The sequence below is a fragment of the Eretmochelys imbricata genome, chromosome 3, assembly GCF_965152235.1.
Source record: "Eretmochelys imbricata isolate rEreImb1 chromosome 3, rEreImb1.hap1, whole genome shotgun sequence".
Taxonomy (NCBI): domain Eukaryota; kingdom Metazoa; phylum Chordata; order Testudines; family Cheloniidae; genus Eretmochelys; species Eretmochelys imbricata.
Window position 1 is genome coordinate 169,827,844 of NC_135574.1, and position 26,982 is coordinate 169,854,825.

General features: G+C 40.9%; 1 protein-coding gene across 1 annotated transcript in view; it reads left to right on the plus strand.

The window, feature by feature from the left end:
* Positions 1–238: 238 nt before the first annotated feature.
* Positions 239–26,982, plus strand: part of EML4 (EMAP like 4) — a 254,826-nt gene continuing 228,082 nt past the window's right edge. Inside the window, exon 1 of the mRNA XM_077813843.1 lies at positions 239–526. Coding sequence (XP_077669969.1) covers positions 502–526 — 25 coding nt within the window. The 5' untranslated portion in view covers positions 239–501. The remainder of the gene's footprint in view (positions 527–26,982) is intronic.

Below are 26,982 nucleotides of genomic sequence, written 5' to 3' on the forward strand. Positions count from 1 at the left end.
CAGTCAGTCGCGGCGAGGGCAGCAGAGGCTCACGCCCTGCAGGGCACAGCAGCCCCTCACCCAGGCTCGGGAGGGCAGGTCGGCCTGCTCCCCCCCCGCCGGGCTCCTCAGCCTGCAGGGGAAGCCCCGGCTGCCAACTGAGGCGGAGTCGGAAGCACGAAAGCACTGGGCGCTATTGGGCGGGACTGACAGCCGCGGGAGGAGCCGGAGCTGCAGCGGCGGTGCTGGGTCGCGGAGCTGTGACTGAGCCCGGGCAGCAGCAGCAGCGGCGGCGGCGAGTGAGAGGAGCAGCAGCAGCAGCAGCAGCAGCAGGCGCCGGAGGAGCCGCAGAGCCTGGGGGAGCCCCGGGAGCCAGCGCGTGCGGCTCATGAGCCCGGCGCGGAGCCGCAGCCGCCTCCCGCCGCCGCGGCTCTGCGGGTGAATGAACCTGCCTCCCCGACCCTCTCCACCAGCGCGAGCGGCTTCGCCGGGGTCCCGGACCCCAGCTTCTCCCGACACAAAATGGACGGTTTCGCCGGCAGTTTGGGTAAGTGGCGGAGCCTGTAGCATCCAACTCCGGGGCGGGGAGGACGCCCCCCCCCCCGTGCACGCGCACCGCACCGCGGCGGAGCTGTAAAGCTGCCCTTGTGGGAGATCCCTCCCCCAGGGGTAGACTCGAGCAAGTGCAAGAGTTTCCTTCAGGTCCCACGTGGGTGGGTGGGTGGGTGTTGAAAGGGGAATGCGGGGTTGACTTCAGGGTGTTACTTTTTTTTTTTTTTTTTTTTTTTGCTTTAGCAGCTGTCAAGCAAAGATCCTCCCGAGATCTCTGTTCCCCTTTGCACAGTCACGAATCCGCTTAAAATCCTAGCCGGGCAGAAACACGCAGGTGGAACCGAGCTCCGCACAACGTTTCGGGCGCGGGGGGTGGTTAGTCGTTGGCGGGGTGCAAGCCCGGGTGTCCCGGGCCGTGGGGCGGGGCGGGGCGGTGGGCACAGGGGGCTGCGCCAGCGAGGGGATGGGAAGGAGCGAAAGCTGCCGGCGTGGTGGCCAGGGTGGAGTGTGGGTTGCCTTCCCCGCGCGTGGGTCGCCGCCTGCTTAACCGCTTCTTTGCCAACCACAGCGTCCAGGCAGGTGCTTTGGCCTCTGCCTTCATGGGAGCTCCTCTGGGGCCGGCTGGCATCTGGGGCATGATTTAGTGTCAGGGAATAGCATGGGGAAGGAGGGGAGCCGCTTCATTCAGAAACCTGGGGGGGGGACCGCACTCTCACTATTGTAGCAGTCCCCAGATTGTGCCCAAATCCATGTTTTCAGTCCTGAATTTCATGAATCTGCCTTTCATAAACGGTTGTATGCTTATACCGGGTTCTGTATCCCACACAGCTCTCCTTGGGAACAGTGCCTAGAAGTGTGCAAAATCTGAGAACGTGGGTATTCACCCACGAAAGCTTATGCTCCAATACGTCTGTTAGTCTATAAGGTGCCACGGGACTCTTTGCCGCTTTTACAGATCCAGACTAACACGGCTACCCCTCTGATACTCGAAATCTGAGAGTTACAGCCGCCAGGGCTCTCATTTGTTGGATCGTGATCAGAAAAGTATTGTGAAGCTCTCTCAGTTAGCAATTTTTAGGTGAACGGCATAAATTCTGAATGCCTAAATTTCACCAGGTGTGATCAGCAGTTTAGTTGTGTTTCTTGCAGAATACAGGGAACTAGAAAGTTTCTCGGCAAATAATCTTAGAATCATAGAATTCATAGAATCATAGAATATCAGGGTTGGAAGGGACCTCAGGAGGTCATCTAGTCCAACCCCCTGCTCATAGCAGGACCAATCCCCAATTAAATCATCCCAGCCCGGGCTTTGTCAAGCCTGACCTTAAAAACTTCTAAGGAAGGAGATTCCACCACCTCCCTAGGTAACGCATTCCAGTGTTTCACCACCCTCCAAGTGAAAAAGTTTTTCTAATATCCAACCTAAATCTCCCCAACTTGAGACCATTACTCCTCGTTCTGTCATAAATAATGTTTTATTGAGTAAAATATATCTTTCACATTGCAGTCATGGTCAAATTAATGTGGATAGGTCAGCAACTGAAAGAAGAAAATGTTGGATTTGGTTATGTGTGTGAGAATACACTCAGCTCTTTAAAGAGACACCAACTTGAAATCTGGTCAGTTTCATGCAAGGGGTTAAAAGTAGATTCAGGTAGGCTTGCCCCATTGTTCTTCCTCTACCATTTTTTGTGGTTTTACAGTAACATTTTCATGTTAATTCCCTCCCTCCCCCCCGGCCCCTTTTTGCTGTGTGGAAGACCCTGAAGGAGGAAACTGACCAAGATCCTAATTCTGCAATAAGCACTGTGCCTGGGTAAAGTACATTTACAGGATTGGGTCCCAGATGATTTAGAGGAGAAATGCTTGGCGGGATCTTTGGCTGGTATAAACAGTCATAGCTCCATTGAGTTCAACTGAGCTACAACAGTTTATGCAAATTGAGATTCTGCTCCACTGAATGTACACAAAGAACTGTCAAAATACGATTTTTTCCCTTAATTCTCAGAGTCATGCATCCTCTTAGGAGTTACATGTAATAATAAAAGGTAAAATAGTTTCACAAATGTGTGTTCTTTTTAAGTTGTTGGTATTCTAAAAATCTTAGAATAAGTATTGTGTATGTTTCTAGCTATAGAATATGCTTGGATTTTATTAAAAAATGTGGCAACTCAGGACAGTTTATTTAATAACATTTTTTCAACAGTACATATTATCAACACCTTTAAGGGTGAAAAAGTGCAAATAACAATAATATATAAATATTTTCAACTTTTTTTTGGGTTCATAATGCCATATAAAAGTCCATTTGCAGTACCTAAACACAAAGTTTGTTCTTTTTCACTGCAGTTGCATCTATTCCATGACAAAAGCTGTGATAGGGAGGACTCCTGCAAATCTACCTTTTGTGGTATGATAGGTCTCTCCCTATAAAGATTAGATTTTTAGTCCAATTCTACAGTCCTACTGTGAAATCCATATCATTAGAAAATCCTTCTCAGTTTTCTAGAAAAAGTTACATATTTAAATGCTTTTGAGTGTGATTATGACCTTTTAGATTTTGAAATGTCTGTTCTGGCATTGTGGGCATCTGTCTGGACCAAACTGGTAACCATAATTAACAGTATGCTATTTTGAATTTGACTCTTTGCCTTATACTCTATTCCTTCTTGAATAATTGTCACAGTCATTTTATGCCTTTTGATCAAAAAGTGACACATGATGAAATTATAAGGGTTCTGTTTCCATTTTTAACAGGAAAAATTGTGCCTCTGGGTGACACATGCAAATATAATACAGTTAATATTTATAAGCATCTTCATCCCAGTGGTGAAGTTGATCTGCATTTCAAAGAGTATCAGTACTGTGTTAACACATGAAGTGCTAGTCATCCCACCTCAGCATGCCTAAAGCTATTTTTTTTTCTTATGTCAGGAAATAAAATGTATGTGAAAGAGGTTTTAAAAGTGCCATTTTGCTATGTGGACACTGGTGTTCGTAAGGCATTAATTCTACTACAGTCAGATCCTGCAGCATCTTACTTTCATGAATAATCCTTAGCCATGTGGGTAGTCCTATAGGCCTCACTTGCATGAGTAAGGGGCAGGATTTGGTCCTTCATTTGTACCATTGTTTGGTCAGGAAACAATTATTATGATTTTATTAACATTTAATGAGGACTGAACACAGTTCAACATGCCTACTTTTTAATTACATATAATGTGATCTTACATCCATTGTAAATTGGTCTTTGATTTTTATGTTTTTTTTTATAGTGAGCATTGACCTACAGCTGTTTTCTAGGCTTTGGTTGAGGAAAGGGCATTCTCAGAATTTTTAGCTTTGAAGTATGATGCTTTATATAACTATCCTGTTTTTCATTTGGGTCATGCTGTATGTGACTAAGATTGTTTGTTTGTTTGCACTTGCTGGTAATCCAAACCCAATGATATATGTATATTGTTTGAGATTTTGAACACTTCCAATTAACATCAAAACAGTATATGTTAGTAGCTTTCTGTCTCAGGAAGGCCATAAATGTACTCAGTTTGGGGTAGAGTATAGAAATTTACTTAGATTTCTGTGAGTAAAAGTACTTTAGCTAGACTGTGTGTGTGTGCGTGCGTGCGTGTGCATTCTACCAGCCAAGCATGCTTGCTGCAGAGCTAGTTGTCCTGTTAATAATGGGGCCTGTCATTATTATCTGGAAGGCAGAAAGTTATTACAGATTGTGCCCTCCAGCACAGGCAGAACTACTTTCTAACATGTCTCTTGAAGTTGAAAAGACTTTACTCAGCTGTTTTCTTTTGGCTTTCTTGTTGAAACTTTTATGAGAATAAACAGATCAAAGAAACGCATTTTTATATGTAATTTTAAAAATGATTGTTGAGATCTGGATAAATACAACATTGTACGTAACATACGAGAGAGTGTATTACTGAACATGAGTAAAAAATCCATATATTGCATATTAACTTCCACAGTTGAGGCAATTATTGATTTCCTTATAGAACAGAATACTGAAGTCCTTTTTTCTTCTTTGCCAGAACTTCAAAGCATTTTGGATTTAATTGTCTTGCAATTGGGCCTGATGAATAATCGGGACTGGGTTGTTTATGACCCAGAAATGTCGTTAGCATGTTATAACAATATGGTATAAACCCCTTCAACAAGATCCCTCCAGCAAAGGAGGCTTTGACAGAATGGTATCCTATAAAAATAAAATGAAGAATTCTTACATTCTTATTAATTCTAGCTCTTGAATGGTGCTCTGTGCCCTGAAGCATCAATGAACTCTTCACTGAAAGATTGGAAATATTTTGACGAAAAGATTAAATCAGTCCCTTGAAAAGCAAACCAAAAGAATAAGTAATGCAGTGTTAAATGTAATAGGTGAACACAAATGTATCTTTCAGGGGAACAAGAAGGAAGCAGAGCTATTAGTGTTTGTGAGAATTGGAGAAATTCATGAGAAAGTGATGTGAAGGGCTATAATATGTGTGTGGAATCTGGATATCTGTACTCTTACGGCATATTGTCACTAAATAGTAGAAATGAGTGATAGCATTATAGACTGGAGTTAGCTGCCAAATATTTGCTGCTCAAATTCATCCTTTTTTGTTCTTTCTTCCCCCATTCCGTATGCCATATAAGATGAATGGAAAATCTTGATATATAATTGCCTGCTGCCAGCCCTTCCTAGTCTACATAGCTGTTTACCAAAGATATGCTCCTTTTGTTGATTTACAAGAGCAAGGGTTTGGTGTACCTGCCTGTACTAAAGGCCATCTTGGGCTGAGCTAAACTAGCAGATGCTCTGAAAGAAGCTGCTAGATTTGAGAAGTGTCATCTGTGGAAATGGTCACTTCCTCCCTTTGAAATGGTCACTGCCCCCCGTGCTCTCTTTTAGTGAAGGTAATGTTAGAAGAATGTGCATTAGCATTCTGCTATGGTTGGGCTGAGTATGGTGGAAAATGAGTAGAACTAAGTGAGTAGCTACAGCAAAGGTTGTTCACCATCTATTTGGGCAGGTGTATGGAGGCAGAAATTACTACCTTTTTGATGTTCCCCCTTCTAGGCCTCTGAAGTGAGTGTGTGGGTGTGCTAGCAATTTTATTGTTGGTACTAGTAATAAGTTCCGTTTACCTGAGGGGTTCTCAAACTTCATTTTACTGTGACCCCCTTCTGACAACAAAAATTACTACATGACCCCAGGACAGGGAATTGAAGCTTGAGTCTGCCTGATTCCCACTGCCCCAGGTGGGGGAGCCAAAGCCCGAGCTCTACTGCCTTGGATGAGGAAGGGATCAAAGCTGAAGCCCAAGGGCTTCAACCCCAGCCAGGGGGCTTGTAACCTGAGCCCAGCCGCCCAGGGCTGAATCCCTTGGGCTTCGGTTTTGGCCCTGAGCGGTGGGGCTTGAGCTTCAGCCCCGAGCCTCAGCAAATCTAAGCCAGCCCTGGTGAGATCATTAAAATGGAGTCGCAACCCACTTTAGGGTTCCAATCCACAGTTTGAGAACCGCTGATTTAGCTCATTTGCTGGGCCTTTGAGGAATCACTGCATCCTATTCTCAGGGGCTAATGAGTTGTCCCTTCCTTAATAATGAAAACCTGGACAGAACAGAATTATGGCTTGACATAGAAAGGTTAACTTGATTGGTATCAGCAGCTGTCAGTCACACTGATAAAGAGGACAGTTGGTGGCTTTTTGACACCCTGAGATAGTCCATCTTGTTGAAAAAGGAATTAATTGGCTGGAAGTAGCCATCCTTCATTATGTTAAACAACTGAGAAAATGACTGTATGTTGCAAAAGTGACCTTTTGTGCAGAAAATATGCAGTGTTGGGAATGGCTGGCAAGTAAAACTTCTGTTTTAAACCCCACCCCCACCCCAAGTCTGGTTATTTTATATTTTCTTTAGAAGAGTACTTAACATCTGGAGCACTCCAGAGAATTACTGTTCTACTTAAAGTCAGTTTCTTACTCCCTACCCCAATACTTTTTGATTTGAGCATAACTATGTGTTGGATTTAATTCTCTGGAAAGACCTAGATTCAAAGACATAATAATTAAAAAAAATTCATTGAGGTTGTACATCATGTTGTATATAAGAAAATACTTCAATAACAAATCTCTATTGCATTTGTTAAAATGTACATTGTTTCCAATTATGCTGCTGGTAACCTATAGTGAGACCCCTAGTGGTAGTCTTTGTTATGCAAAAGCAATTCAGTTTCTCTTCCTAGTGTGGCTTGGAGCAGTCACTGACGATTTTTTTTCTCCCACTTGCATCAGGTACTTTCTAATCCTTTCTCTTAATCAGGGCAGTATCATGCCTACAAGGGTGTTAAGGACATACTTCCTGTGTACCTACTCCTAACATACTGCAGAGAAAGTGTTAAAATGAGCTTAATTTAGAGCATGTGGCATGCTGGTGAGTATGAAGGTCCATGTACTTCATCTAATGTGAAATGTTGCCAGCAGGGATACTGGTTTTGAAAGTAAGTTTGTTTAGGAAAGAGCAGATTAGAATCACCAAATAAACAGCTAGGTTTTCAAAACTTCAGTTATGATTTCTAATTTATTTGCATTTGGCTATATATTAATAAATCATAATACCACTTAATTACTAGGTTAAATAACGCTACCATTCATCCAGCTTTATTGTCTCTGCATTAGTCACTCTGTGTAACAGCTTGTGTAGTGAAAAAATGTAGTGTCACATTGTAATTTTATTAGTTTATTTGTTTTGTTTTTAAGGCATCATAGAATTCCAATTTAGAGTGCATTTTCTGATGCTTACTAAGGGAAAGAGTACTCTGTAGCAAGGTGGTAACCATGTGAATGCTGCTGTTTTTCACTTTGGATTCATAGATCACTTTTAAGAAACCTAGAGGTGGGCATTCTGATGAAAGCTATCGTTCCTAGACTGGCTATCAGACGCTGTTGGTAGTGCAGGGAGTCATTACTAGCAGAAGTGGTGCATGTGTCTGAAATCAAGTCAGCTACAAAAGCAGTATTTCAAAAGGAGAAAAGGGAGACAGCTATAAACTCAGGCCTGAAATCTAAGTCTGGGAACATGAAGCCTTTCTATTCTCCTCCTCCACCCCTTTTTATGTTTAAGATCTTTCTCTTTTTGGCTGGTTGTAATAGCTGCTTATGCTATGTGCCATCAGTGAATGTAGCAATATTCCTTCTAAGCCTCCTCAAACCAATCCATCTTTATTAGTTGGATGCAGCAGCTCTTTTTCTAGACAGTGGGTCTTTCTTCTTTCCTACTTATTGCCATAGAATTTGTATGCTAAATATAGCTTTGTTTTGGACTTCCTTACTCATTGGTTGGTTCCCCAATTACTCTGACATTTGGAGACCAGGTCTGATTTGTCTTTTTGCTCAGTTTTACTTTCCAGGGCTGTGCTACTGTTTGTTGAAGCAGCAAGTAGGAATTCTGGTACGTTCTCCTCTGTTGGTGATCTGCACTGCACCCAAGTTCTATCTAGCTTCATTTCTTCCATGGTCACTGCAAATTTGACTTTTAGGGGATTTGTTTTAAAAGGTGTGTGTACAGTATGTACTTTTAATTAACGGCAGAGCAGTACAAGTACATGCATGTATTACTAAACTGAAAATCTCAAACATACAAAATAATGATTAAGTCAGATGGGCTAAGATTTTCCTAATCTGCCTTCATGTTCACTGAGGATGGGAGATAAAGCTTTATTTTCTCCTTTGGTAGGCATGGAGCAAGATTCCACTGATCTGCAGAGATTTCTTGTTGAGTACAAGTCAACTTTCAATGAACGTATGGTTAATTGGAACACCACATTGATTTCAGTTGAGAGTTCTGTTTAAAAACTGATGGCATGGATAAGGTCAGTGGTTTCTAATATAAGCAATTCAGTTTTCTAGGCTAGGTATATAGTCCAAGAATTAACCACATGCATTATAATTCTAATACGTATCTTAAATTACCTCTTGGTTTTATGTGTAATAGACAAACCTTGGGCTAACATGAAATTGTAAACTGAAATATCCATGCTACATCTGACTAAATTCTTTCCCAGAAGTGGTAGATTTTGGGATCTGACCATGTAGAACAGAAAAAGAGATGGCTGGAACTTTACATTTCTTGCATATATTTGGTGTGACCCACTTGTGGTGAAAGAATACTTTGAGACAAAATATAATCCTGAGATCATTGCTAAATTTATATGCGTGGGCTCCCTCTAGAGCAAAAGACCATTTTATAGGTTGGTAAGTCTTTTTGCCATTTATTACTATGTAACTTATAAGAATCGCAGAAAGAACACTTTAAGAATACGAACTGAAGCTTTGATGAAACCCTTTCATATATTCCTTCTTTTTAAAGGGGAGCAATGGGAATACTATTAGAAGCGTAAAAAATGAGAACAGCAAGATTAAACTTTTCATTTGAATGTAGTAAAACTTACGGATGTCTGTGTCTTTTTTTGTTTCAGAATAACTTTCTTTCAGGTATGAAATTCTACAACTTATACGATTCCCCCCTCCCCAACTCGTATTTCAGGAGCAAGGTGGGAGATCCCAATGGAAAGTTAGTGCTTCCTACTGCTGTCTTTTTTTTTTTTTTATCCAAAAGGTGTCCCTTTAAAATTATGATTTAGTAGAGAATACAGTAAATTTTAAGAGTGTATGAATAAGAAATAAAAAATCCAGTCCCTGTTGCAATTATAGTTATAAGACAAAGCTAGAAAAGGGAGCTGTGAGCTCCTGTTGGCAACTTCCCAGCAGTGGTTTACTAACAAATACTATACCTAGAGCTGTCCTTTTGGTTTTTAGAATCTAGTGCACAAGTTAAACAAAACCCACCCTATTAATTTAATCTGTATTGAATTTCAGAAAAAGAATTTGTAAACCCAATATAACAGAATTCGACAGGAATTTTTGTTTTAATTATTTAAGCTTTTGAGGTAGTAAACACAGTTGGAATGTAGATTGTGTTTAGGAAATTGATTTGTTTCCCCTGGTGTTCTAAAGGTTTAGAAATCATTTGTATTTTAAAAAGTTTATCTGTGACTAGTAACTTGCTTAAAATAAAAGGTTTAAATGTCACAAATGTAGTCCCCAATCCTTTAATCGAATTCATATCTGTGAAAGTGTGTACGCAGATCTAATTGCAGCAGGATCAGGACTATCACTTGTGTATCTTTGTCTCCCAGAATTTCTGGACTGAATTTCAAATGTATGAGTGAGGGTATATACCATATATGAGTGGGGGCAAGAGTGGAGAAATAGTCCTTCATTTTGCAAGTGTAAAAAATCTGCTTGAGAGCTTTGTAGAGTTCGCTTATTTTTTTCTTCACATTAAAAACCCTGAGTATTAAAGCCATTTATTGAGCTTGTTTAGACTTGATAGTATTTCTTACATAAATAGGATCTTTGTAATTTCTGCACATTAAATTAATAATGCATTACTGCATTTGCTTTAGGCTGCAGAGACTCATCTTTACCAAGTAAACCTTTTTTTTTTTCCTTAAGGGCAGTGAAATGTTTTTAATTTAAAACATCTTTATAATAAACTTCATTCTTTTTAATACCTTTTTAATGGAATAAATTATTTTAGGCTTTGATGAATTTACAGAAATTAGAGCTGACTTGAACCTAAATTGTGCTCAAAATCTGCCTCGATTTGAATTTAACCTGCCAACTGGCAGTCGTTTGCTCAGATTTTTTTTTTTGGTCTGCAAGCTTTTCAACCAGACTGGATGCAAACTGTTTATTCTTTATCTGCATACCACAAATGTTCTGGAGCTGCTGTATGCAGATGCATTTCAAGCTATAGCTTTATTTGGTGTAAAAAGTTGCATGGTATCTATCCTGGGACCCTCTTAGGCTGAGCCATCAGGAGGGGTTAGCAGAAGCCATTTTCACTTGGTTTTCGAGAAATCCCGGATGGGTTTAGCTGTTTTCTAGAAGAAAAATATTTATTATGGAGGAAGGTTTAAAAAAAGAAGTGCTTCAGGACACTGTTCATGCTTATCTTGTTCCAAGTGTAAAATATTAATTGTCTTTGTTTTGTAGATAGAGCATAAGCCCCACACAAAAAATGCTGCTGCAGCAGAGGGTTTAGCCTGTGGGCCAAATTATGGGCACTGAATAATGATGTGCTGGGCAGGGGGAATTGGGGTGAAGAGAAGATGAGGCAAGAAGCCAGCATAGTTTTGTTGCAGGTGCTGAGCTAATGGGGTGGGAAGGCAAGAGAGGGTGGCTGGAGGTGGAGTGTGACTAGTGATGTCAGTGGTCCTAGCAATCCCAGAAGGAGTGGGACTGGGTGGGTATTGCTATGAGTCATCAGGCTTTTGTCGCTGCTGTGAAAACTATTTTTCATTCTGCTCTGCAGCAGCTAAGCAAAGGTATGAGCAGCAGCAGGGTCACTGAAACTAGATATCTGCAGACTTAGGGAGACTGCACTGATTTTTAAAAATGGTTCGTGTTTCTCTTCACAACCAATAACTTGGAAGCTGAAGTTCTGCAGCAATAGTTGGCGTAGGCTTCCATGCTAACTAGGGAAAGGCTTCCAGTTGCTACTGGTGAGCTGATCTTGTCTCAGAAAGTTGAACAGACTCCGGGTGACTTTGGCTTAACGTCACAATGCTTCAGTTCTCCATTTGATAAAAACAGGTAATAATATATACTCACCTCACAGGAGTGTTGTGAGGCTAAGTTTGTTTATGTTCATAGAGTGCTTTAAGATCTTTAGAGTAGGTGGTGCTGTCCTGTACAGATACACAGTATTATTAGTTCTGCAGCACTTTACAGTGTTAGATGGATAATTGAAGTAAACTGATTTATTTTCTTAATTTCATTTAGTTTTTAAAGAAACTCCTAGGATGGCTTTTTAAAGAAAATAACTTCAAGAGCTTGTTTGCTTTTCGCTTTTGCTGGTGATTTTTTTTTTTTTTTTATTTTAAAAAGTGAAGAACTAAAACTTATGCCAATAAAAACCAAAACTAAATGTTTAAGCTTTTTTAAAAAAACAACAACACACAAACAAAACCCCATAGTTCCTTTAAAAAAAAAAAAAAAAAAGCCTGATCTAACTTACCCAGCTCTCTGTAAAATGTTTCATCATGATGTTGTTGTGTATCCTCTCCATCTAGCACAGCTAACTGGGAGGGTCAAGTACAAGTCTCATAATAACTGTATTAGTATCATGGGAGTGAAGGGTCCACTTTGTGAACAGACATGGAACACCACCACAGAATTCAATGATTATATGGTGTGAGTGTCCCACTCGTGTGTAAAGGGCACCTTTTCTTTTGTCAGGTTTCAGAGTAGCAGCTGTGTTAGTCTGTATTCTCAAAAAGAAAAGCTTTCAAAAGCTTATGCTCAAATAAATTTGTTAGTCTCTAAGGTGCCACAGGTACTCCTTTCCTTTTCTTTTGTGACACTAGTGTTAGGGGGGTTGCTATCATAGGAGTTCTGTAGTTATAGCCCCACATCATGGTTTTTGAATGCAATGTTGTCTAACGTCCGGTAAACGCATCAGGCTCTCAAATAACAGTGCCTCAGAGAGGTCTAGCCTGTTCTATGTGAATTTTATCGACAAACTTGTGTGAACCCGCATGATTTCATGTGAGACTCCACAGACAATGCAGAATAATAAATTTGGACAGTGGTTTCTCTTTGAGATTAAAATGTGACCTGAACCTTTCCCATGCAAACCAGTTCTGAGGGAAAAATACATAAAGCCATTTGGCGCCAAACTGGGATTTGCACTGATCTAAATGTGATGTCGTCTTCTTAGAAACCATTAGTAATTAATTACCTCATTCAAAACCTGAAGAAGGGTCTTTGTATATAATATATAATTTTTTCCCACTTGAAAATTGTTATTTAGTAGTGGTAGTGTAATAAATTTTAAAATCATTACACTCAAGCAGTTCATTCTGTAGTATATTGCTTTTCATATAAAAAGTTGATAGCATAAATGTGTTGAGGATGCGAATAACTGTTATTTATTATCTTATTGGATGTAAGTTTTTATGTTGAGCTGTGTTGTCTGCAAAATGCCTATTTGCATTGTAATGAAGTACACTCAATAACTTTTTTGGAGACTTCAGCCAACAAATGTATAACACGGATTATATGTGCAAGGCTTGGAGAAGAGAATTAAAGGGACATTGGTGTAGATTAGAGAAGTCCGATTTCCCCAGGGAATTTTGTTTGGATATTTCTTTATTTAGAAACATAGTATTCACCTAGAAATGTCATCTAATGATCAAACATAATAAAGAAAATGCCTATTTTGGTCTGGTGGTGAGGGTGTGATAACTTAATACCACAAGCTAATTTAGATTAACATTTGCTAGAACCCAGCCAGAATCAGGCTGTAAGAAAGGAGAGCTCTGATTACGCTGTTGCATACCTTTCTGGGCATGTAGCTTGGACAACATTGGAGCTGTGGGTATGACCCAGACTCTTCTGTTGTGGGTGATTTTTTTTTTTTTTTTTTTAAGGATCTTAAAGTGTGGTTCTGCTATCAAAATGACCCTGTAAAATTGGCATCATTGGGCCCCATGTTTTGTGTCTCAATGAGTGCCATCTAAAAAATGCTCAGTTTAAAATTATATTACTTCCATCCCTGGAAAATGAGACTCAGTTCTGAGAGTCAAGCATGGCTCCTTCTATCTTGTGCATTATCACCAGTAATAAAGTCCAGATATAGCCCTCAGTAATTCCAAACTATCTTCAGTAGGTTTGCACAAGTGTAACTGGAACTAAGTAAAAACTCTGTGATGCACAAGAAGGAATAGAATTCAGCTCATTGAAGCTTAGCTCTGCAGGGCTAATGCATAAAAAGTTGTTATTGTCACTCAAGTAAGTAGATATGGTTCTGAATTCCTAATCAGAACCATTAAGGTTCAGTTAAGATGCAATTCCTACATACTCAGTTTTCAGAGTAGAGTTGTACTTTAAGCTCTGCTTTGTCACGGAGCTTAAGTGCCAGTTTAGCAATGCTTTGCATAGTATTAATGTGACATGTTTGTTTCTACTTACTGTATTATTTTGCACCTCTTTTGTTGCAAAATTGACAACAAAATATTTTCTTTAGGCAACCTGAAAATGTCTCAGAACTGTAATTGGGGCAGTTATGAGTGGGTGCCTTGGGGAAAAATATGAACTCGGACATTGAGAGAGGCAATACCAGGGGTAGGTAGGAGCTTTTTACTAAGCTATAGGTCAGTCTGTGATTGTTCTTCTGAAACGGGACCACTGAAAGGCCAGGTGAGGGGTTTTATGGAACAATGGGGATGCTAACCAATCTGAAAGGTAATATGCACATTTACGATCTACCACCTGATTTCATGTAGATCCAAATAGCATTTCTGCTGGTATCAGTAAAGAAATCTTACCAGGGTAACTCTGATGCAAACTCACATAGAGCAAAATCCTTTCATTTGCTCTATGAACTCAGCATTCTAATCTGAATTTCTTGCAGACTTTTCTGATTTAGTCTCAGTTACACCTATGCATATTGTCAAATCCCAAAAATAATGCTCCATCTGAAGCATTCTAGCAAATTTACATCGTTCTGCTATTGAGATAAACTGCCAGTGGCATGCATAGTAGGGCAATGTTTAAACAGATGCTCACTGTTTTTTTTGGAGCAAGGATGCTAATAGTGGTTAATTTTACATCAAATGAAGTGAGTTTTCAGCAGCATTTAGAACTTTTCTGTGTATGTGTGGCTTAAGTTGTAATGATGAACTCAAGATTGAATTTGTGTTTTTTGAAAAAGGAAAAACCCAGAGGAATGGTTGGTGGAAACTTTTTGTGATCGGTTTCAACTGTCAGATACTTAAGTAGAGAAACATCTTGATTGGAAAAAAATTATTAGCTGTGTAGAACTGTTTTTGTTTAGTTTTTTTTTTTTAAATTGGTGTATACATAGTAATGTTTTCAGAGTTTCAGAGTTATGAAAGCACCGAGAACTCTCTTCCTATGTGTATGTACAGTGCTTTTAGATAATAGATACTCTGATTTTAAATAGGGCTTCTAGGCAAAAGTAAATTACAGATAATGAGTTACAGCAGAGGGGAAATTTGTGGGACAGTATTGCCCAGAAACAGCTGTAGCATGTATATGCACTAAGCCCCAGAAGTATTACCCTGTGTGAGAATAGTAAAAGGAGCATAACTGGGATGAAAAAACCCAGCTATGAAGAAAGAGAGCAGGTTTAAATGAGGTGTTTTTTCCCCTTGAAAATTTACCATAAATTCAGAATAGGAGGATAACTACATTTCATGCCAGTTTTGTATTTGGTCCAGGCACTCTGACTGAGACGTTGAATGCTGGAAAGTCAAATTTTCATTTTTCCTTAAGCTTTGGCAGTTTTTAAGTATGAGACTGAGAAAATTTGAGAAAATTACCACCAACTACAGTTTAAATGTCAATATCAAAGTTTGTGGGTAAAATTCTGTCCATTTTGAGGTTAATGGCAAAACTCCCATTGACGTCAATGGAGCCAGGATTACACCCCATGTATCTTCCCACCCCTTCCTCCTGGAGTGAGGCATCCTATGCATCCCTGTCCTTTTCTAATAACCCTCCATATTTTCCTCCCTGCTTTTCAACCTGCTGTTCCCCATCCTTAAAACATCTCATGGTGGCCATAGTGCTTGTGGTTGAGGAGGATTGAACAGAACTCCTTACCCAGACCAGAAGTGTTGCTGCTTATTAAATATTTGGGGTGGTACCTGGGGGTACAGGCATGGACAGGAGGAGACTTCATACCTAGTCAGCATTGGTTAAGGTTTCAGTCCTTAGTTTTCCTGTTTGAATTCTGGCCATAAAACATTATTGAATGCTGCACTCTGAAAACTGTTCGGAAAAGAGCCCTTAGGGTGGCATGAAGGACTGTTTTTATTCTTTCCTGGTGGCTGTTTATCCACCTGGCTAGATCCACAGTTTACATGCATAGTGTTTATAGGTGCACAGATGTGTACATCTTCAAGGTGTCTGGAGTGATTGTATATTAAAGTACAAGGAGAAAAGAGAGGAATAAACAGAGAAAAGTGTTTTTATTTTATTGAAAAAACAGGGCAGTTTTGTCACCAAAAGTGACATTGCAGTGTGTACACCTCCACTGTTTTGCCACCAAAGCTGCCTTTTGCCAACAAAACTCTGTTGTGTAGATAAGGCCTTTGTATACGGCTCTAGGAATGGGTACCAGATTAGCTGTATGGAACCAGCATAGTCCTTCATGACAAATCTTTCATATTTTCAATTTAATATGAACATTTGTTAAAGCTTTTGCTCCAGTGTTCAGCAGTTTTCAGTTATTACTGCTAGTGGTGAGATGTCTGTTTCCAGTGGAAAATTCGCAAAATTTAATTTTTGGTGCTATGTTTTCTTACCAAAAGCTGATTTTTTAAAATTTTGTAAATTAAAACTTTTCTTGAGGCTGTTCATACAATTATAGGCATAGATAATGGGCAGAAACCTGTTGATTATAATAATCCAGAGGTATATCTCAAATTGTGTTTGTTTTGTTTTTTTTAAATTTTTGTTATGGTTGTCTGTGAGAGATCTTTATCATGATTTCAGTATGAAAGGGCAATTAATGTGCAGTCCCTATATACAAGTTGTAAATGCTTTTTTAGTTCAAGTTAGGTCAGCTTCAGGTTTAAGAGGCTTTTAATTTTCTAAATTATTTAAATACTTTTGGTTTTCCTTGTGTGTGAGAAATTTTTGTCCCCTATTTATACATCTGTAGTGAGCTTACCAATCAAAGGAAGCTGTTCTCATTTAAGTCATAGCTATCTTTAGACTTTTGGAGCGTTAGATTTGTCGGTTGTGATACTGTAGAATCTCAAAAGTTTTTTATGCTTAAGCAGCTACATTTGCAGGTAAATGGATTTTGGGTTCCCTATTAGTGCTGTTCTTGCAGATGCTGACACTGAGTTTCATGTGCATTGCCAATGTTTGCTGCTTTCTTTTTATAGAACATAGAGGGACATCTTCAGAACTATAGATAAAATAACAAAGGGAAATTATATTAGTTTGCTTCCTTGCAACATGCATACACAGCATTCTGGCAGTATATATATTATGTAACATAAAGATATATACAGGACCCTTTTTTGCTGAAGGGAGAACTAAAAAATATGTATGGGTTTCATTGTTTAGAAGGGGTCTCTCACTCTTGCGCTAAAATCTTCAGTTGAGTTGGAAGTTGATATAAACAAACATAATAAAATAGGTCTCAGGAAGCAAAACTGTTCTTGATTTTCAAGCTAAATTGGTGTTTCCAAAACTCTTTTTTTGGGGCTGAACTCTGCCTTTAGATGTTCATGATAGACTTGCGCTATGACAGCATTTGTCCTTTATAATTCAGAACTAATTTACAACAATTTTGTTTTCATTCTACTAATCACACATTTTAAGCTAAAAGAAAAGGAGTACTTGTGGCACCTTAGAGACTAACCAATTTATTTGAGCATAAGCTTTCGTGAGCTACAGCTCACTTCATCCGATGAAGTGAGCTGTAGCTCACGAAAGCTTATGGTCAAATAAATTGGTTAGTCTCTAAGGTGCCACAAGTACTCCTTTTCTTTTTGTGAATACAGACTAACACGGCTGTTACTCTGAAACCTGACATTTTAAGCTGCACACAGAAAGTGCCTTTGTAACTCCTTATAATTATTTTGCAATTTTTGTGTGTTCTTTAATTGGATTATTGAAGCTGTGTGTCTGTATTGCGGCGTTAAACCCTTTCATTATGTTGTAAGCCATTATTTTCAAGTGTTTATGATTTAATTTAATTGTACAAATATGTTCTTTGTTGTTACTTTTCAAGGCAGTTGGTTCTTGATCATTGTGTAGTGCATTCTGGGAAAGTTATTTGTTTGAAATCTTTTTGGTGCCTTTGCAAGACTTTTAAACAGTCAGCATCTTTCATATCACATGCAAAAGATGTTGCAGATAACAGTTTTCCCTGTAATGAAACTTAAAATCACTTCCACAGTTATGATGATTAACTGGTAGAGGAAGAGTTTAAAAACAGAAGTGATATTAGAAGTAGTTGACTAATGTAAGATGAATATGATCTAAAACCTAAATTTTGGCAAACGACCAATCTATAAAATAGTCTAATTGCATTTGTTTTTTAGAATAAAAAAATAGTGTAAACAGAGATAATATTTGAGAAATCGCTACTGTTCATGTGCTCTTCTTCAACTTAGTTATTCTGGGGCGGTATTGGCCCTTGAATTGATACAGTTGAACCCTACCTCAGATCATAATCTCATGTTCTGTTTCTGATTAGCACCAATTTCCATTACAGTATGGCCTTGGTGCAAAAATACCAATTTAATGATGATTTGTGAAAGATGATGTCCAGTCTGCCCATTGTGAATTTTACTTGCTATGAAAATATTGAGGATTTTAATTATTTGTGTTCTGTATGTACTCTAGATAGTTCCCTGCCTTGGACTAAAATGTATGTAAAGGGCCCATTTCCATTTACACAGCAAGAAAGCATCAGTAAAGCTATTTAGCATCCTTATACAATGAACATGATAATGGACATGTGTGCAAGACTTGGGGGCAGGAGACTGGGAGTGTTTTTCCCACCCTTACAATATAGTCTTCTCAAACTGTCAGATGGTTGTCAGAGGAAGAGGCCTTACTGTGTATCAAACATTGGATATGCTTTTTGATTTACTGTAAACAAATGCATGTCACACTAAGGAAGTAACCACCTTGTGAAAAGGCAAACATCTCCACATGAAAGAGAGGCCTGTAACCAAGAGGTGTAGGAGCTACCCTCAGATACTCTCTGGGAAGTGTCATTATATTGTTGGCAAGCCGCAGCTGTCTGGAATGGTGGTCTGTGAAATAATTTGTATTTTTTAATTCTATTTTAGCTATAATAAGCGATGAGCACAATATAAATTACTAGATATATACAAAGTGCAGTTCCAGGAACTGAAGTTGTGTGTAGTCTCTGTCTTGGTGTGTTTGCATTCATCTCTGTTGTTTTGTGCTTTTTCTCTCTTCTGCAAGATTGCCATTAAACTCTGGTTGCTCAAAAAATAAAATAGGTTCCGTCTGTTTTGTGGTGTAGTCGCTGGCTGTAAAACTGAACTCTAACTTCAGGGAAGGCAGGAAGGGTGATGGGAACCCTGCCAATGTACTAGCTGACAGTAAAGAGAGGACTGGATCTTTGTCTGGCCATGCTGGAAGAAAGACAGGAGGCAGTGGATGTGGTTTAATTATCCTGCAGCATTATTCACGTAAAATATCTGGGAGTACCTGGCAATAAATTGTACAGTGCAGGTCATCATTTTATCCATAATCATTTCTACATAATCCTCAACCTAATCTGAGCCATCCTGTTGCTGGGACTCCCCTGCTGTCCCCTGGCCTAAGGTGAAAGGGGTCTAGGAAAGGGGGGGGGGGTTGGCTGGCTCCCCATTGGACAAGACATAGACACCTCAACCCCCTCCCCCCCTTCCCTCTACTCAGCTCCCTTAAGGAAAGCTTTCCTTCACATCCTTTTCCAATCCATTTTATCCGATAACCTTATCCTGTCCTTATCTAGATGTGGTCATCTGCTATGAGGAGGCACCAGCAATCATGCTTATATATATATATGCCTACCAATAGGATAGGTGTACCCCATCCTCCCTAAATAACTCTGGTGCCTAGTAAGATATGTGCACTTGTGAAACTATCAAACCCCCTTGGTTACATATGAGTTTAGCTACCTTCCTATTTACATAGCTCCTAGTCTTCTCCACTTGTGGAGGCTCATTGGTCCCTGCCACACACTGTGTTGCAATATGTCAGGCCAAATAATCATTATCACTGGGGAAAATATCCTGGGTGTGCCCCAAATCCCTTATCAAGTTGACCCCCTTACATCTCTTGATAATTGCATCTGATGCCTGCCCTTGGGCTGCCAAAGAACATACAAGGGGCATGAGCTGGTCCCAGAGCATGCCCCATTCATTTGCTCCTGAGGAGCACCCCTCCATCTCTGCCATCTCAGAGCTGCCTTACTGCTAATGCCGTGTGGGCCAGATACTCAATATTATGCCCACAGAACCAATCACCAACTCCTTTGCCCATGCATATAATCCTGAAGGAAGAGTTGAGTACACAAACCACTGAATTATCTTCCTGAACAGGGGGTTCCAGCTTTGTACAAATTTGCATGCTACCATTGGTAGGCTTGATTTGCTGGGATCCCATTCCAAGCTGTGCTGGGGATGTAACCAATGCAATCTTGAACAAATTCACCTGGGACCCTCGGCAGTACGCTGTCTTTGATGATGCCAGGAACTGAAATTTCCTTCTCCAAAGTAACTCCCTTCCCTAGAATGACACCTACACTAAGCAAGTCTGTGGGAAAATCGCAGCCTCCCCCACACTCTTGTTGTATTAGGACTCTCCTTGCCATACCTTAATTGGTGTGTTTGACAGGTATCCGGTCCCTCCATCCCCATTGCAGATTCCTGTTTAACACCTTCATTGCTGAAGCCTTTATTAACCCTGATAGACACTGTCCCTGCAACTAGTCCCAACCTCCCCAAACTCTTGTAGCATTATGACCCACCTTGCCATCTCTTAATTGTTTTTTCCATGCTCTGAAAGTCAACGAGTCAGATCTCTCCTGCAGATCCTCAGATTCTAAAGCCTTACCTAAACCTTGCTTGTCGACACCCTTGTTAACCGTGATAGTGAAGCAGAGTAAATTCCCCGCCCCCCTCCGCAATATACGTTCAAGGTGCTGTTTGCTTTGCATTAAGACAAAATAGTCAATAAAGAACCAGACTTCCTGAGGTATCACTACACCACTCAAATAGGCTCCTCGCTGGTTCCCTGCACCTGCTCTGAAATTCCACCCACATCATACTTCGAGTGACTTGAAGAACTGACCAGCACCAGCACAGACCCCTGCCTGAATCACCTCTCTCACCCTGACTTCATTCTCGTAGGTAGTCACCATCGTTAGGACGGGAAAGAGCTCCCACTGGGTTATGCTCCCATCCCATCCCAGATCCACTGAGCAGAGCTCAACTTTCAGGTCGGACTCTGGCGCCTCATCCTTCCCTTCACAGAAACCCGACTGGAGGGACTAAGAGATTGTCCAACACTTGATAACCTCTATCTCTTAATTTTCCCTGAATAAGTTGAGGCTGGCCATGACTGAGAAGGCTGCCAAGTGTAAAACACCCATCCCAGGGGCATCACCTGGGGTGTGAAATTGGAAAATGGCCATGCTTGTAGTGCATACAAAGAAATTGTGGGTGCCATGATCCTGTCGGGGACTAGAATCCCTAATAGAATACCTACTTGTCTCTATCTTGTCTCCAAATGAGCAGGGCTAGTGTCAGTGAGTGGGCTTTCTGTATTTCACTTTGCTGGCAGTACTCCTAACCTACCAGCCAGTGTGCAGTGAAGTCAACAGGCTTCTATTTTCTTTTGAATCCACTCTTGCTGCAAACAAAAATTGCATCCAGGTGGCCTACCACATGCAAGGCTGGTTTTAAGTAAAATGTTGTACTCAGGTGGGGAAGGAACTTATACCTCCCTCGTCCCTTGCTATGGCATGCTTTTGGGGGGTTGTGTCTACCGCTGGGCTGCATGTTTATGGGGAAACCATCTCCCCTCTTTTGGGCTGATGCACAACTTCTTTTCTCTGTCCTGACTCAGTGTGTGCTGTGAGTCAGGGTCTCTTGACTGAGGTGCCCAACACTATCCAGGGTTGTGCCCTGCCATAGGCCGCAGCCTTCTGGTTGCTGCACATACCTTGGATGCTGTGTCTCATCTTCCCAGTTTTGGCTGGGGTCTTAACTGCAGCAACACTGGTCTGTACCTATTTCCCCAATTTCCACTGAAGTCTTTGCCACAGCTGCCCTGGGTCATGCCTCAGTTTCCACAAACTTGGTTCTCCAGTTTTCACTGGCAGCCACCCTGAACTGTGCCTGCATTTCCCCAGTTTTGGTTCTCACTATCTGCAGGGAGCTTGGCTTCAGCCAACCTGAGCTATGCCTCAGTTTCCCCAATTTTGCCTGCCCTCCACATTCCTCCCCCCAGTTTTGGCTGGGGTCTTAGGATGAGTGTGGCCAAGTTGTGTGTCAGTTTCCCCAGTGTCAGTTACCTCACCATATAGCATGCCCCAGCCTCTCAGCGGCAGTTCTCTCAATGGCCTTTGGCCCCTGACACTAAATTCCTTCTCTGAGTTGGACGTAAGGTGTCTGATCTGTAACATTCTGCCTGCTGGGGAGACCCATGCTCTGCTGGTGGCTTCCGGCCCCCTGGTCCTGCACCGCTGGGTAGCTTGCAGAGTGTCCACAGGGTTGCTTTCCTACCCCTTAATGTGTGGACTCTAAGACTTGGGGAATCCCAGATAAGAAATTCTAAATTCTGGGAATATCCCTGTTTCTCCCCGGTTCTCCTTCCTGACCCTCCCAGCTCTTTTGTGGTGGGGAGGGCCCAGTCAGCTAACCTCTTCTCCTTCCCCTCCCCTCAGAAGGGGCCACACAGCTCTGTGGCAGGAAAGTGTAGCCAGCCATAGTGCGCCTTTCACCCGGGTGGTTCCGTACTAATGTCCCAATGTACTGACTTGTCCCCAGTGGCCCTCCCACTCACTGCTCTGTGATATGTTGAGCCCAGCCTGCCACCCAATGGGACCCACTCACAGTCCTGTGGTATGGGGAGCCTGATTAGACCTCTGCCTCTGCAAGGAGCCATTTGCCCTCCCCGCTCTGGGCTTCCCGTCCTCCTGCCCCCCTGTCCACCGCACATGCTCTCACATATGGATTTGGGGGGTGGGTTGCGGAAGAGAGATCTGTTGTGATCCTGAGGTGATTTCCGCTTGTCCTCACTGGGACCCTGCTGGTGGTCCTGAGGCTCCTGACTCCAGGCACCGCATGGTGGTGCCCTGTGGTGCGTGTAACTGTGGCAGGCTCCTCAGCCACCTATCAGCAGCAGCTGCTCAGTGATTGATGAGAGTCTGGTGGCCCACCCTTGCTTCTCCAGGACTGCACAGGGGTATAAATGCCCACCCTATCTCCTCATCAGTTGGAAGGGCAGTAGCCATCCTCCCCAGACACCCACCTGGTCCATCTCCTCTCTGCTCCATACAGGTCAACTCCCCCCCCCTCACCTTTACTCCACCTCTGTTTTGCTACCAGTTGCAGGGGGAGCCAATAAAATGGCAAGAACCCCTTTTCTTCCAGCCAGCCGGGCAAGGACCCAGTGCATAAAGTTGCAGTTGCACATTCTTCGCATTGCTGTTGCAGAATGGCTGGTAATGACCAAAGGATCACTAGGTGGCAGTTACACATTACACAGTAAAAAATGTGAAATGGGGAGGCTGTCAGTGCTGTCTCTAAATGTCATCCCATAGATTCTATTCATTGCTGCTTAGCTCCAACTGCTGATTCAGCTCCTGTTCCTGCCTCCCTGGTTGCTTTCTTTGACAGCTTATCCCAAACCTCATGGTGCTGACAGGATAAACCAGATCTTGAATCTCTTACTGTCACTGTGTGGCATGCAGCACGGCTAGCACAACCCTTCCCTGCAAATACTTTCATTTGTCAAATCTGGGTGTGCACCACATGCCTCCCGGGTTCTCTTTGCATGCCACTGGTTGTCATGAACCATTTTGTATCATGTCAGATAATTTTCTAATGACCCTTCTTAGGCTGTTCAGATGCTGATGTTGAATGATTTCCACACTTTAGAACTAATTTTCTGTGTCTTGGACGCAGCTGTTCAAATAGCTGTTCGGACTATAGCAGTTTACTTTAGCCTTTAAACTGCCAGTGTTAGCCATCAGTATTCTCAGTATCATAGGCTCATTCATTTAGAAATGTTCAGATGCCTTGCCTTGTTAATATGCTAGTTCCTGGTATAGTATAATGCAGCATACTTTACTGATCATGAAAGCAGGAAAGATCATGTTTTCTTCACATACTGTCTAATGCAATGAATGAAGTGTACAAATAATTATAAAGGCCTTCCTCAATAAGGAGAAATCATTATCTTCACTGCATTTAATGAAGGGCTGGTTGTCAACTGACAGACCTTTTCTTTTTCTCCATCCAAGTGTTAATGATGATCTTAGAAAACTTGGATTACATAATCATTATTATGATTATTATTAATAATTTATTTATTTGTATAGTGGTAGAGTCTGGGCTCTACTGTGTAGTGGAAACATGAGGTAAAGACATGGTCTCTGTCCCAAAAAACTTAGTCTCATTTGAAAAAAGGTGCAACAAGCCAGGTGTCTTTTTATTTAAGGTTTCAGAGTAACAGCCGTGTTAGTCTGTATTCGCAAAAAGAAAAGGAGTGCTTGTGGCACCTTAGAGACTAACCAATTTATTTGAGCATAAGCTTTCGTGAGCTACAGCTCACTTCATCGGATGCATACCGTGGAAACTGCAGAAGACATTATATACACAGAGACCATGAAACAATACCTCCTCCCACCCCACTCTCCTGCTGGTAATAGCTTATCTAAAGTGATCATCAAGTTGGGCCATTTCCAGCACAAATCCAGGTTTTCTCACCCTCTGCCCCCCACCCCCACAAACGTACTCCTTTTCTTTTTATTTAAGTTAATTGCTTGTCAATTATGAGTTAACTAAAACATTTTCGCATCCTCATCTGGACACTGAACAAACATTTGTTCCACAAATGTTATAGTTTACCGTAGGACTCTGTAGAGCGGTGGTTCTCAACTGGGGTATAAATACCCCTGGGGATACACAGAGGTCTTCCAGGGGGTACATCAACTCATCTAGATATTTGCCTAGTTTTACAGCGGGCTACATAAAAAGCACTAGCGAAGTCAGTACAAACTAAAATTTCATACAGACAATGACTTGTTTATACTGTTCTATATACTGTACACTGAAATGTAAGTACAATATTTATATTCCAATTGATTTATTTTATAATCATATGATAAAATGAGATAGTAAGCTATTTTTCAGAAATAGTGTGTTATGACACTTTTTTGTATTTTTATTTCTGATTTTGTAAGCAAGTAGTTTTTAAGTGAGGTGAAACTTGGGGCCATGCAAGACAAATCAGACTCCTGAAAGGGGTACAGTAATCTGGAAAGGTTGACAGCCACTGCTGTAGAGTGTCTGAGTTAATTAGCAATCAGTTAACTTGAGTTAAACTCTACCATAGACATAGCATGAGTGTAGCAAACAGTAGGAAAGAAGGGTGTGGAGAGAGGGGAAAAATGAAGGTAATGGTAATAAGACTGTGGTCTTAATAGGATAACTATTGTGCAATTTGGTGTCTTCCTCACTGCACCTAAATTCTATTTCTCCCCCACCCCACCCCCACAAAAAAACCCCAAACCCCCACAACTCTTTATCTTAAGGCCTGTCTGTGTGTATACACACAGGAACGTAAACAAAATCCCATTAAGAATGTTGTAGCTTGAAAGCCCTAAACATTTTGAAAATCCAAGACATTTGGGAGTATAATTTTCTCTGCTCCATAAAGGTATGTCTGTGTAACATAAGTATGGATCTGTAAGTTTTTCAGCTACTTCTCAATTTTTCTGAAATTCTTAAGAATAATATTTAATAAAAATAATAAATACCAAGCTCTTATAGAACGCTTTCCATCAGTAGACCTCCAAGTGTTTTTATGCAAGAGAGTGTTCACCTTGTAAATATGTGGAATGGATAAGGTTATATAGTCTGTACATTGTATTTGTAAGGCTGACGGTGTTATGGTGGGTACCTGGTTGAATATGGTGAGTAGGGTCTTTGACCCACACTCATAGATTCATGGGTTATAGCCAGAAGGGGCTATGAGGTCATCTAGTCTGACCTGTATATCATAGGGCATTGAATTTCACCCAGTGAATCCTGTATTGAACCTAATAACTTGTGTTTGTCTAAAGCATATCGTCCAGAAAGGGAGCCAGTCTTGATATGCAAACATCAAGTGATGGAGAATCCACCACTTCCCTTGCAATGGTTAATCACCCTCACTGTTAAAAAATAAATAAATAAATTGTTCCTTGTTTCTAATTTGAATTTGTCTGGCTTTAACTTCCAGCCATTGGTAATTGTTATGCCTTTCTCGCTGTAGTTTGAAGTCCCTTTTAGTACCTGGTATTTTTCCAACAGTGAAAATACTTATACACTGTAGTCGTCACCTCTTGAATTTCTTTTTGATAAGCTAAACAGACTGAGCTCCTTAAGTCTCTCAGTATGTGGCATTTTTGACAGCTCTAGAAAAAATGTGTGTTTCTTTTCTGCACTTTTTTCATTTTTTGCAACATCCTATTAGAAATGTAGATACCAGAAACCGGAGGGAGCTTTCCAATATCAGACTCACTGGTGTTGTACAGATAGGTGAAATCACCTCCTTGTTCCTACGTACTATTCCCCAGTTTATCCATTCAAAGATTGCATTAGATCTTTTTGTCACAGCATCACACTAGGAGCTCATGTTCAGTTGTTAGTTCACTATGACCTTTAGATCCCTTTCAGAGGTCACTGATTTTCAGGATACAGTCCCCATTCTGTAGGTATGGACTGCATTTTTTGTTCCTAGATGTGTGACAGCCATAGGTTGAATCTGATAGTTGTGCTTAAGGGTAAGCGGGGAGGAGGGGAAAAAAATCCCAAACAACCCATCTTTTTACATGTAAATTGAGCATCTTTGATGGGGAAATATTGACAGATGATGAAAATTGATCCCTTCAATGCCATGTTTACAGTCTATTTTCAGAGTAGAATCACACTTTTTAACAGCTTTAGAATTAACTTTTTATCAGGTAACTTCAGTGGTAGGGACTTAAAACTCAGCTGGTGGTGGACAGGTTTTTCTGCCCATGAAGCTTGATGGAGGCTGAGGACATATTGTGAAGGCTGGTGGAGAGGAATAATTGAAGAAGAGATGCATTTCAAGTAGAATGTCGTCATTTTTCATGACAGTACTAAGAGCTATAACTAGAGGTCAGAATTTTTTTTTCCTAGAGAAAACTTGAATTTTTCCCCCTAAGAAATCAAAACCTGAAATATTTAAGCCAAAAGCTCAAATGACATCATGGTGCCTCATGAGAGTTGTAGTTCAGATGCCTCGTGTTCCCATTCTTCTTCCTGGTTGGACTACATCTTCCATGATACAGCTCAATCTCCTGGAGAGGGGAGGTGGAGCACCAGGGGAGATAAAGTCTGTTGGGAGAGCCAGGCCTGTATAGGAGAATGGGGACAAGAGGCCACTGAACTACAGTTAACATGAGGCACTATGGTGGCATATCCAAATAAAAATATTTCATGTTTTCTGTGGAAAGCAGACCTGTTTTGGAGAAATTTTGTTTAAATGAAAACTCAATTTTATGTCAACAAACAGTTTATATGGAAAAATTTTGAGCAGCCCTGGTTGGTTCCTGGTTAACTATGGAATCTTTGCTA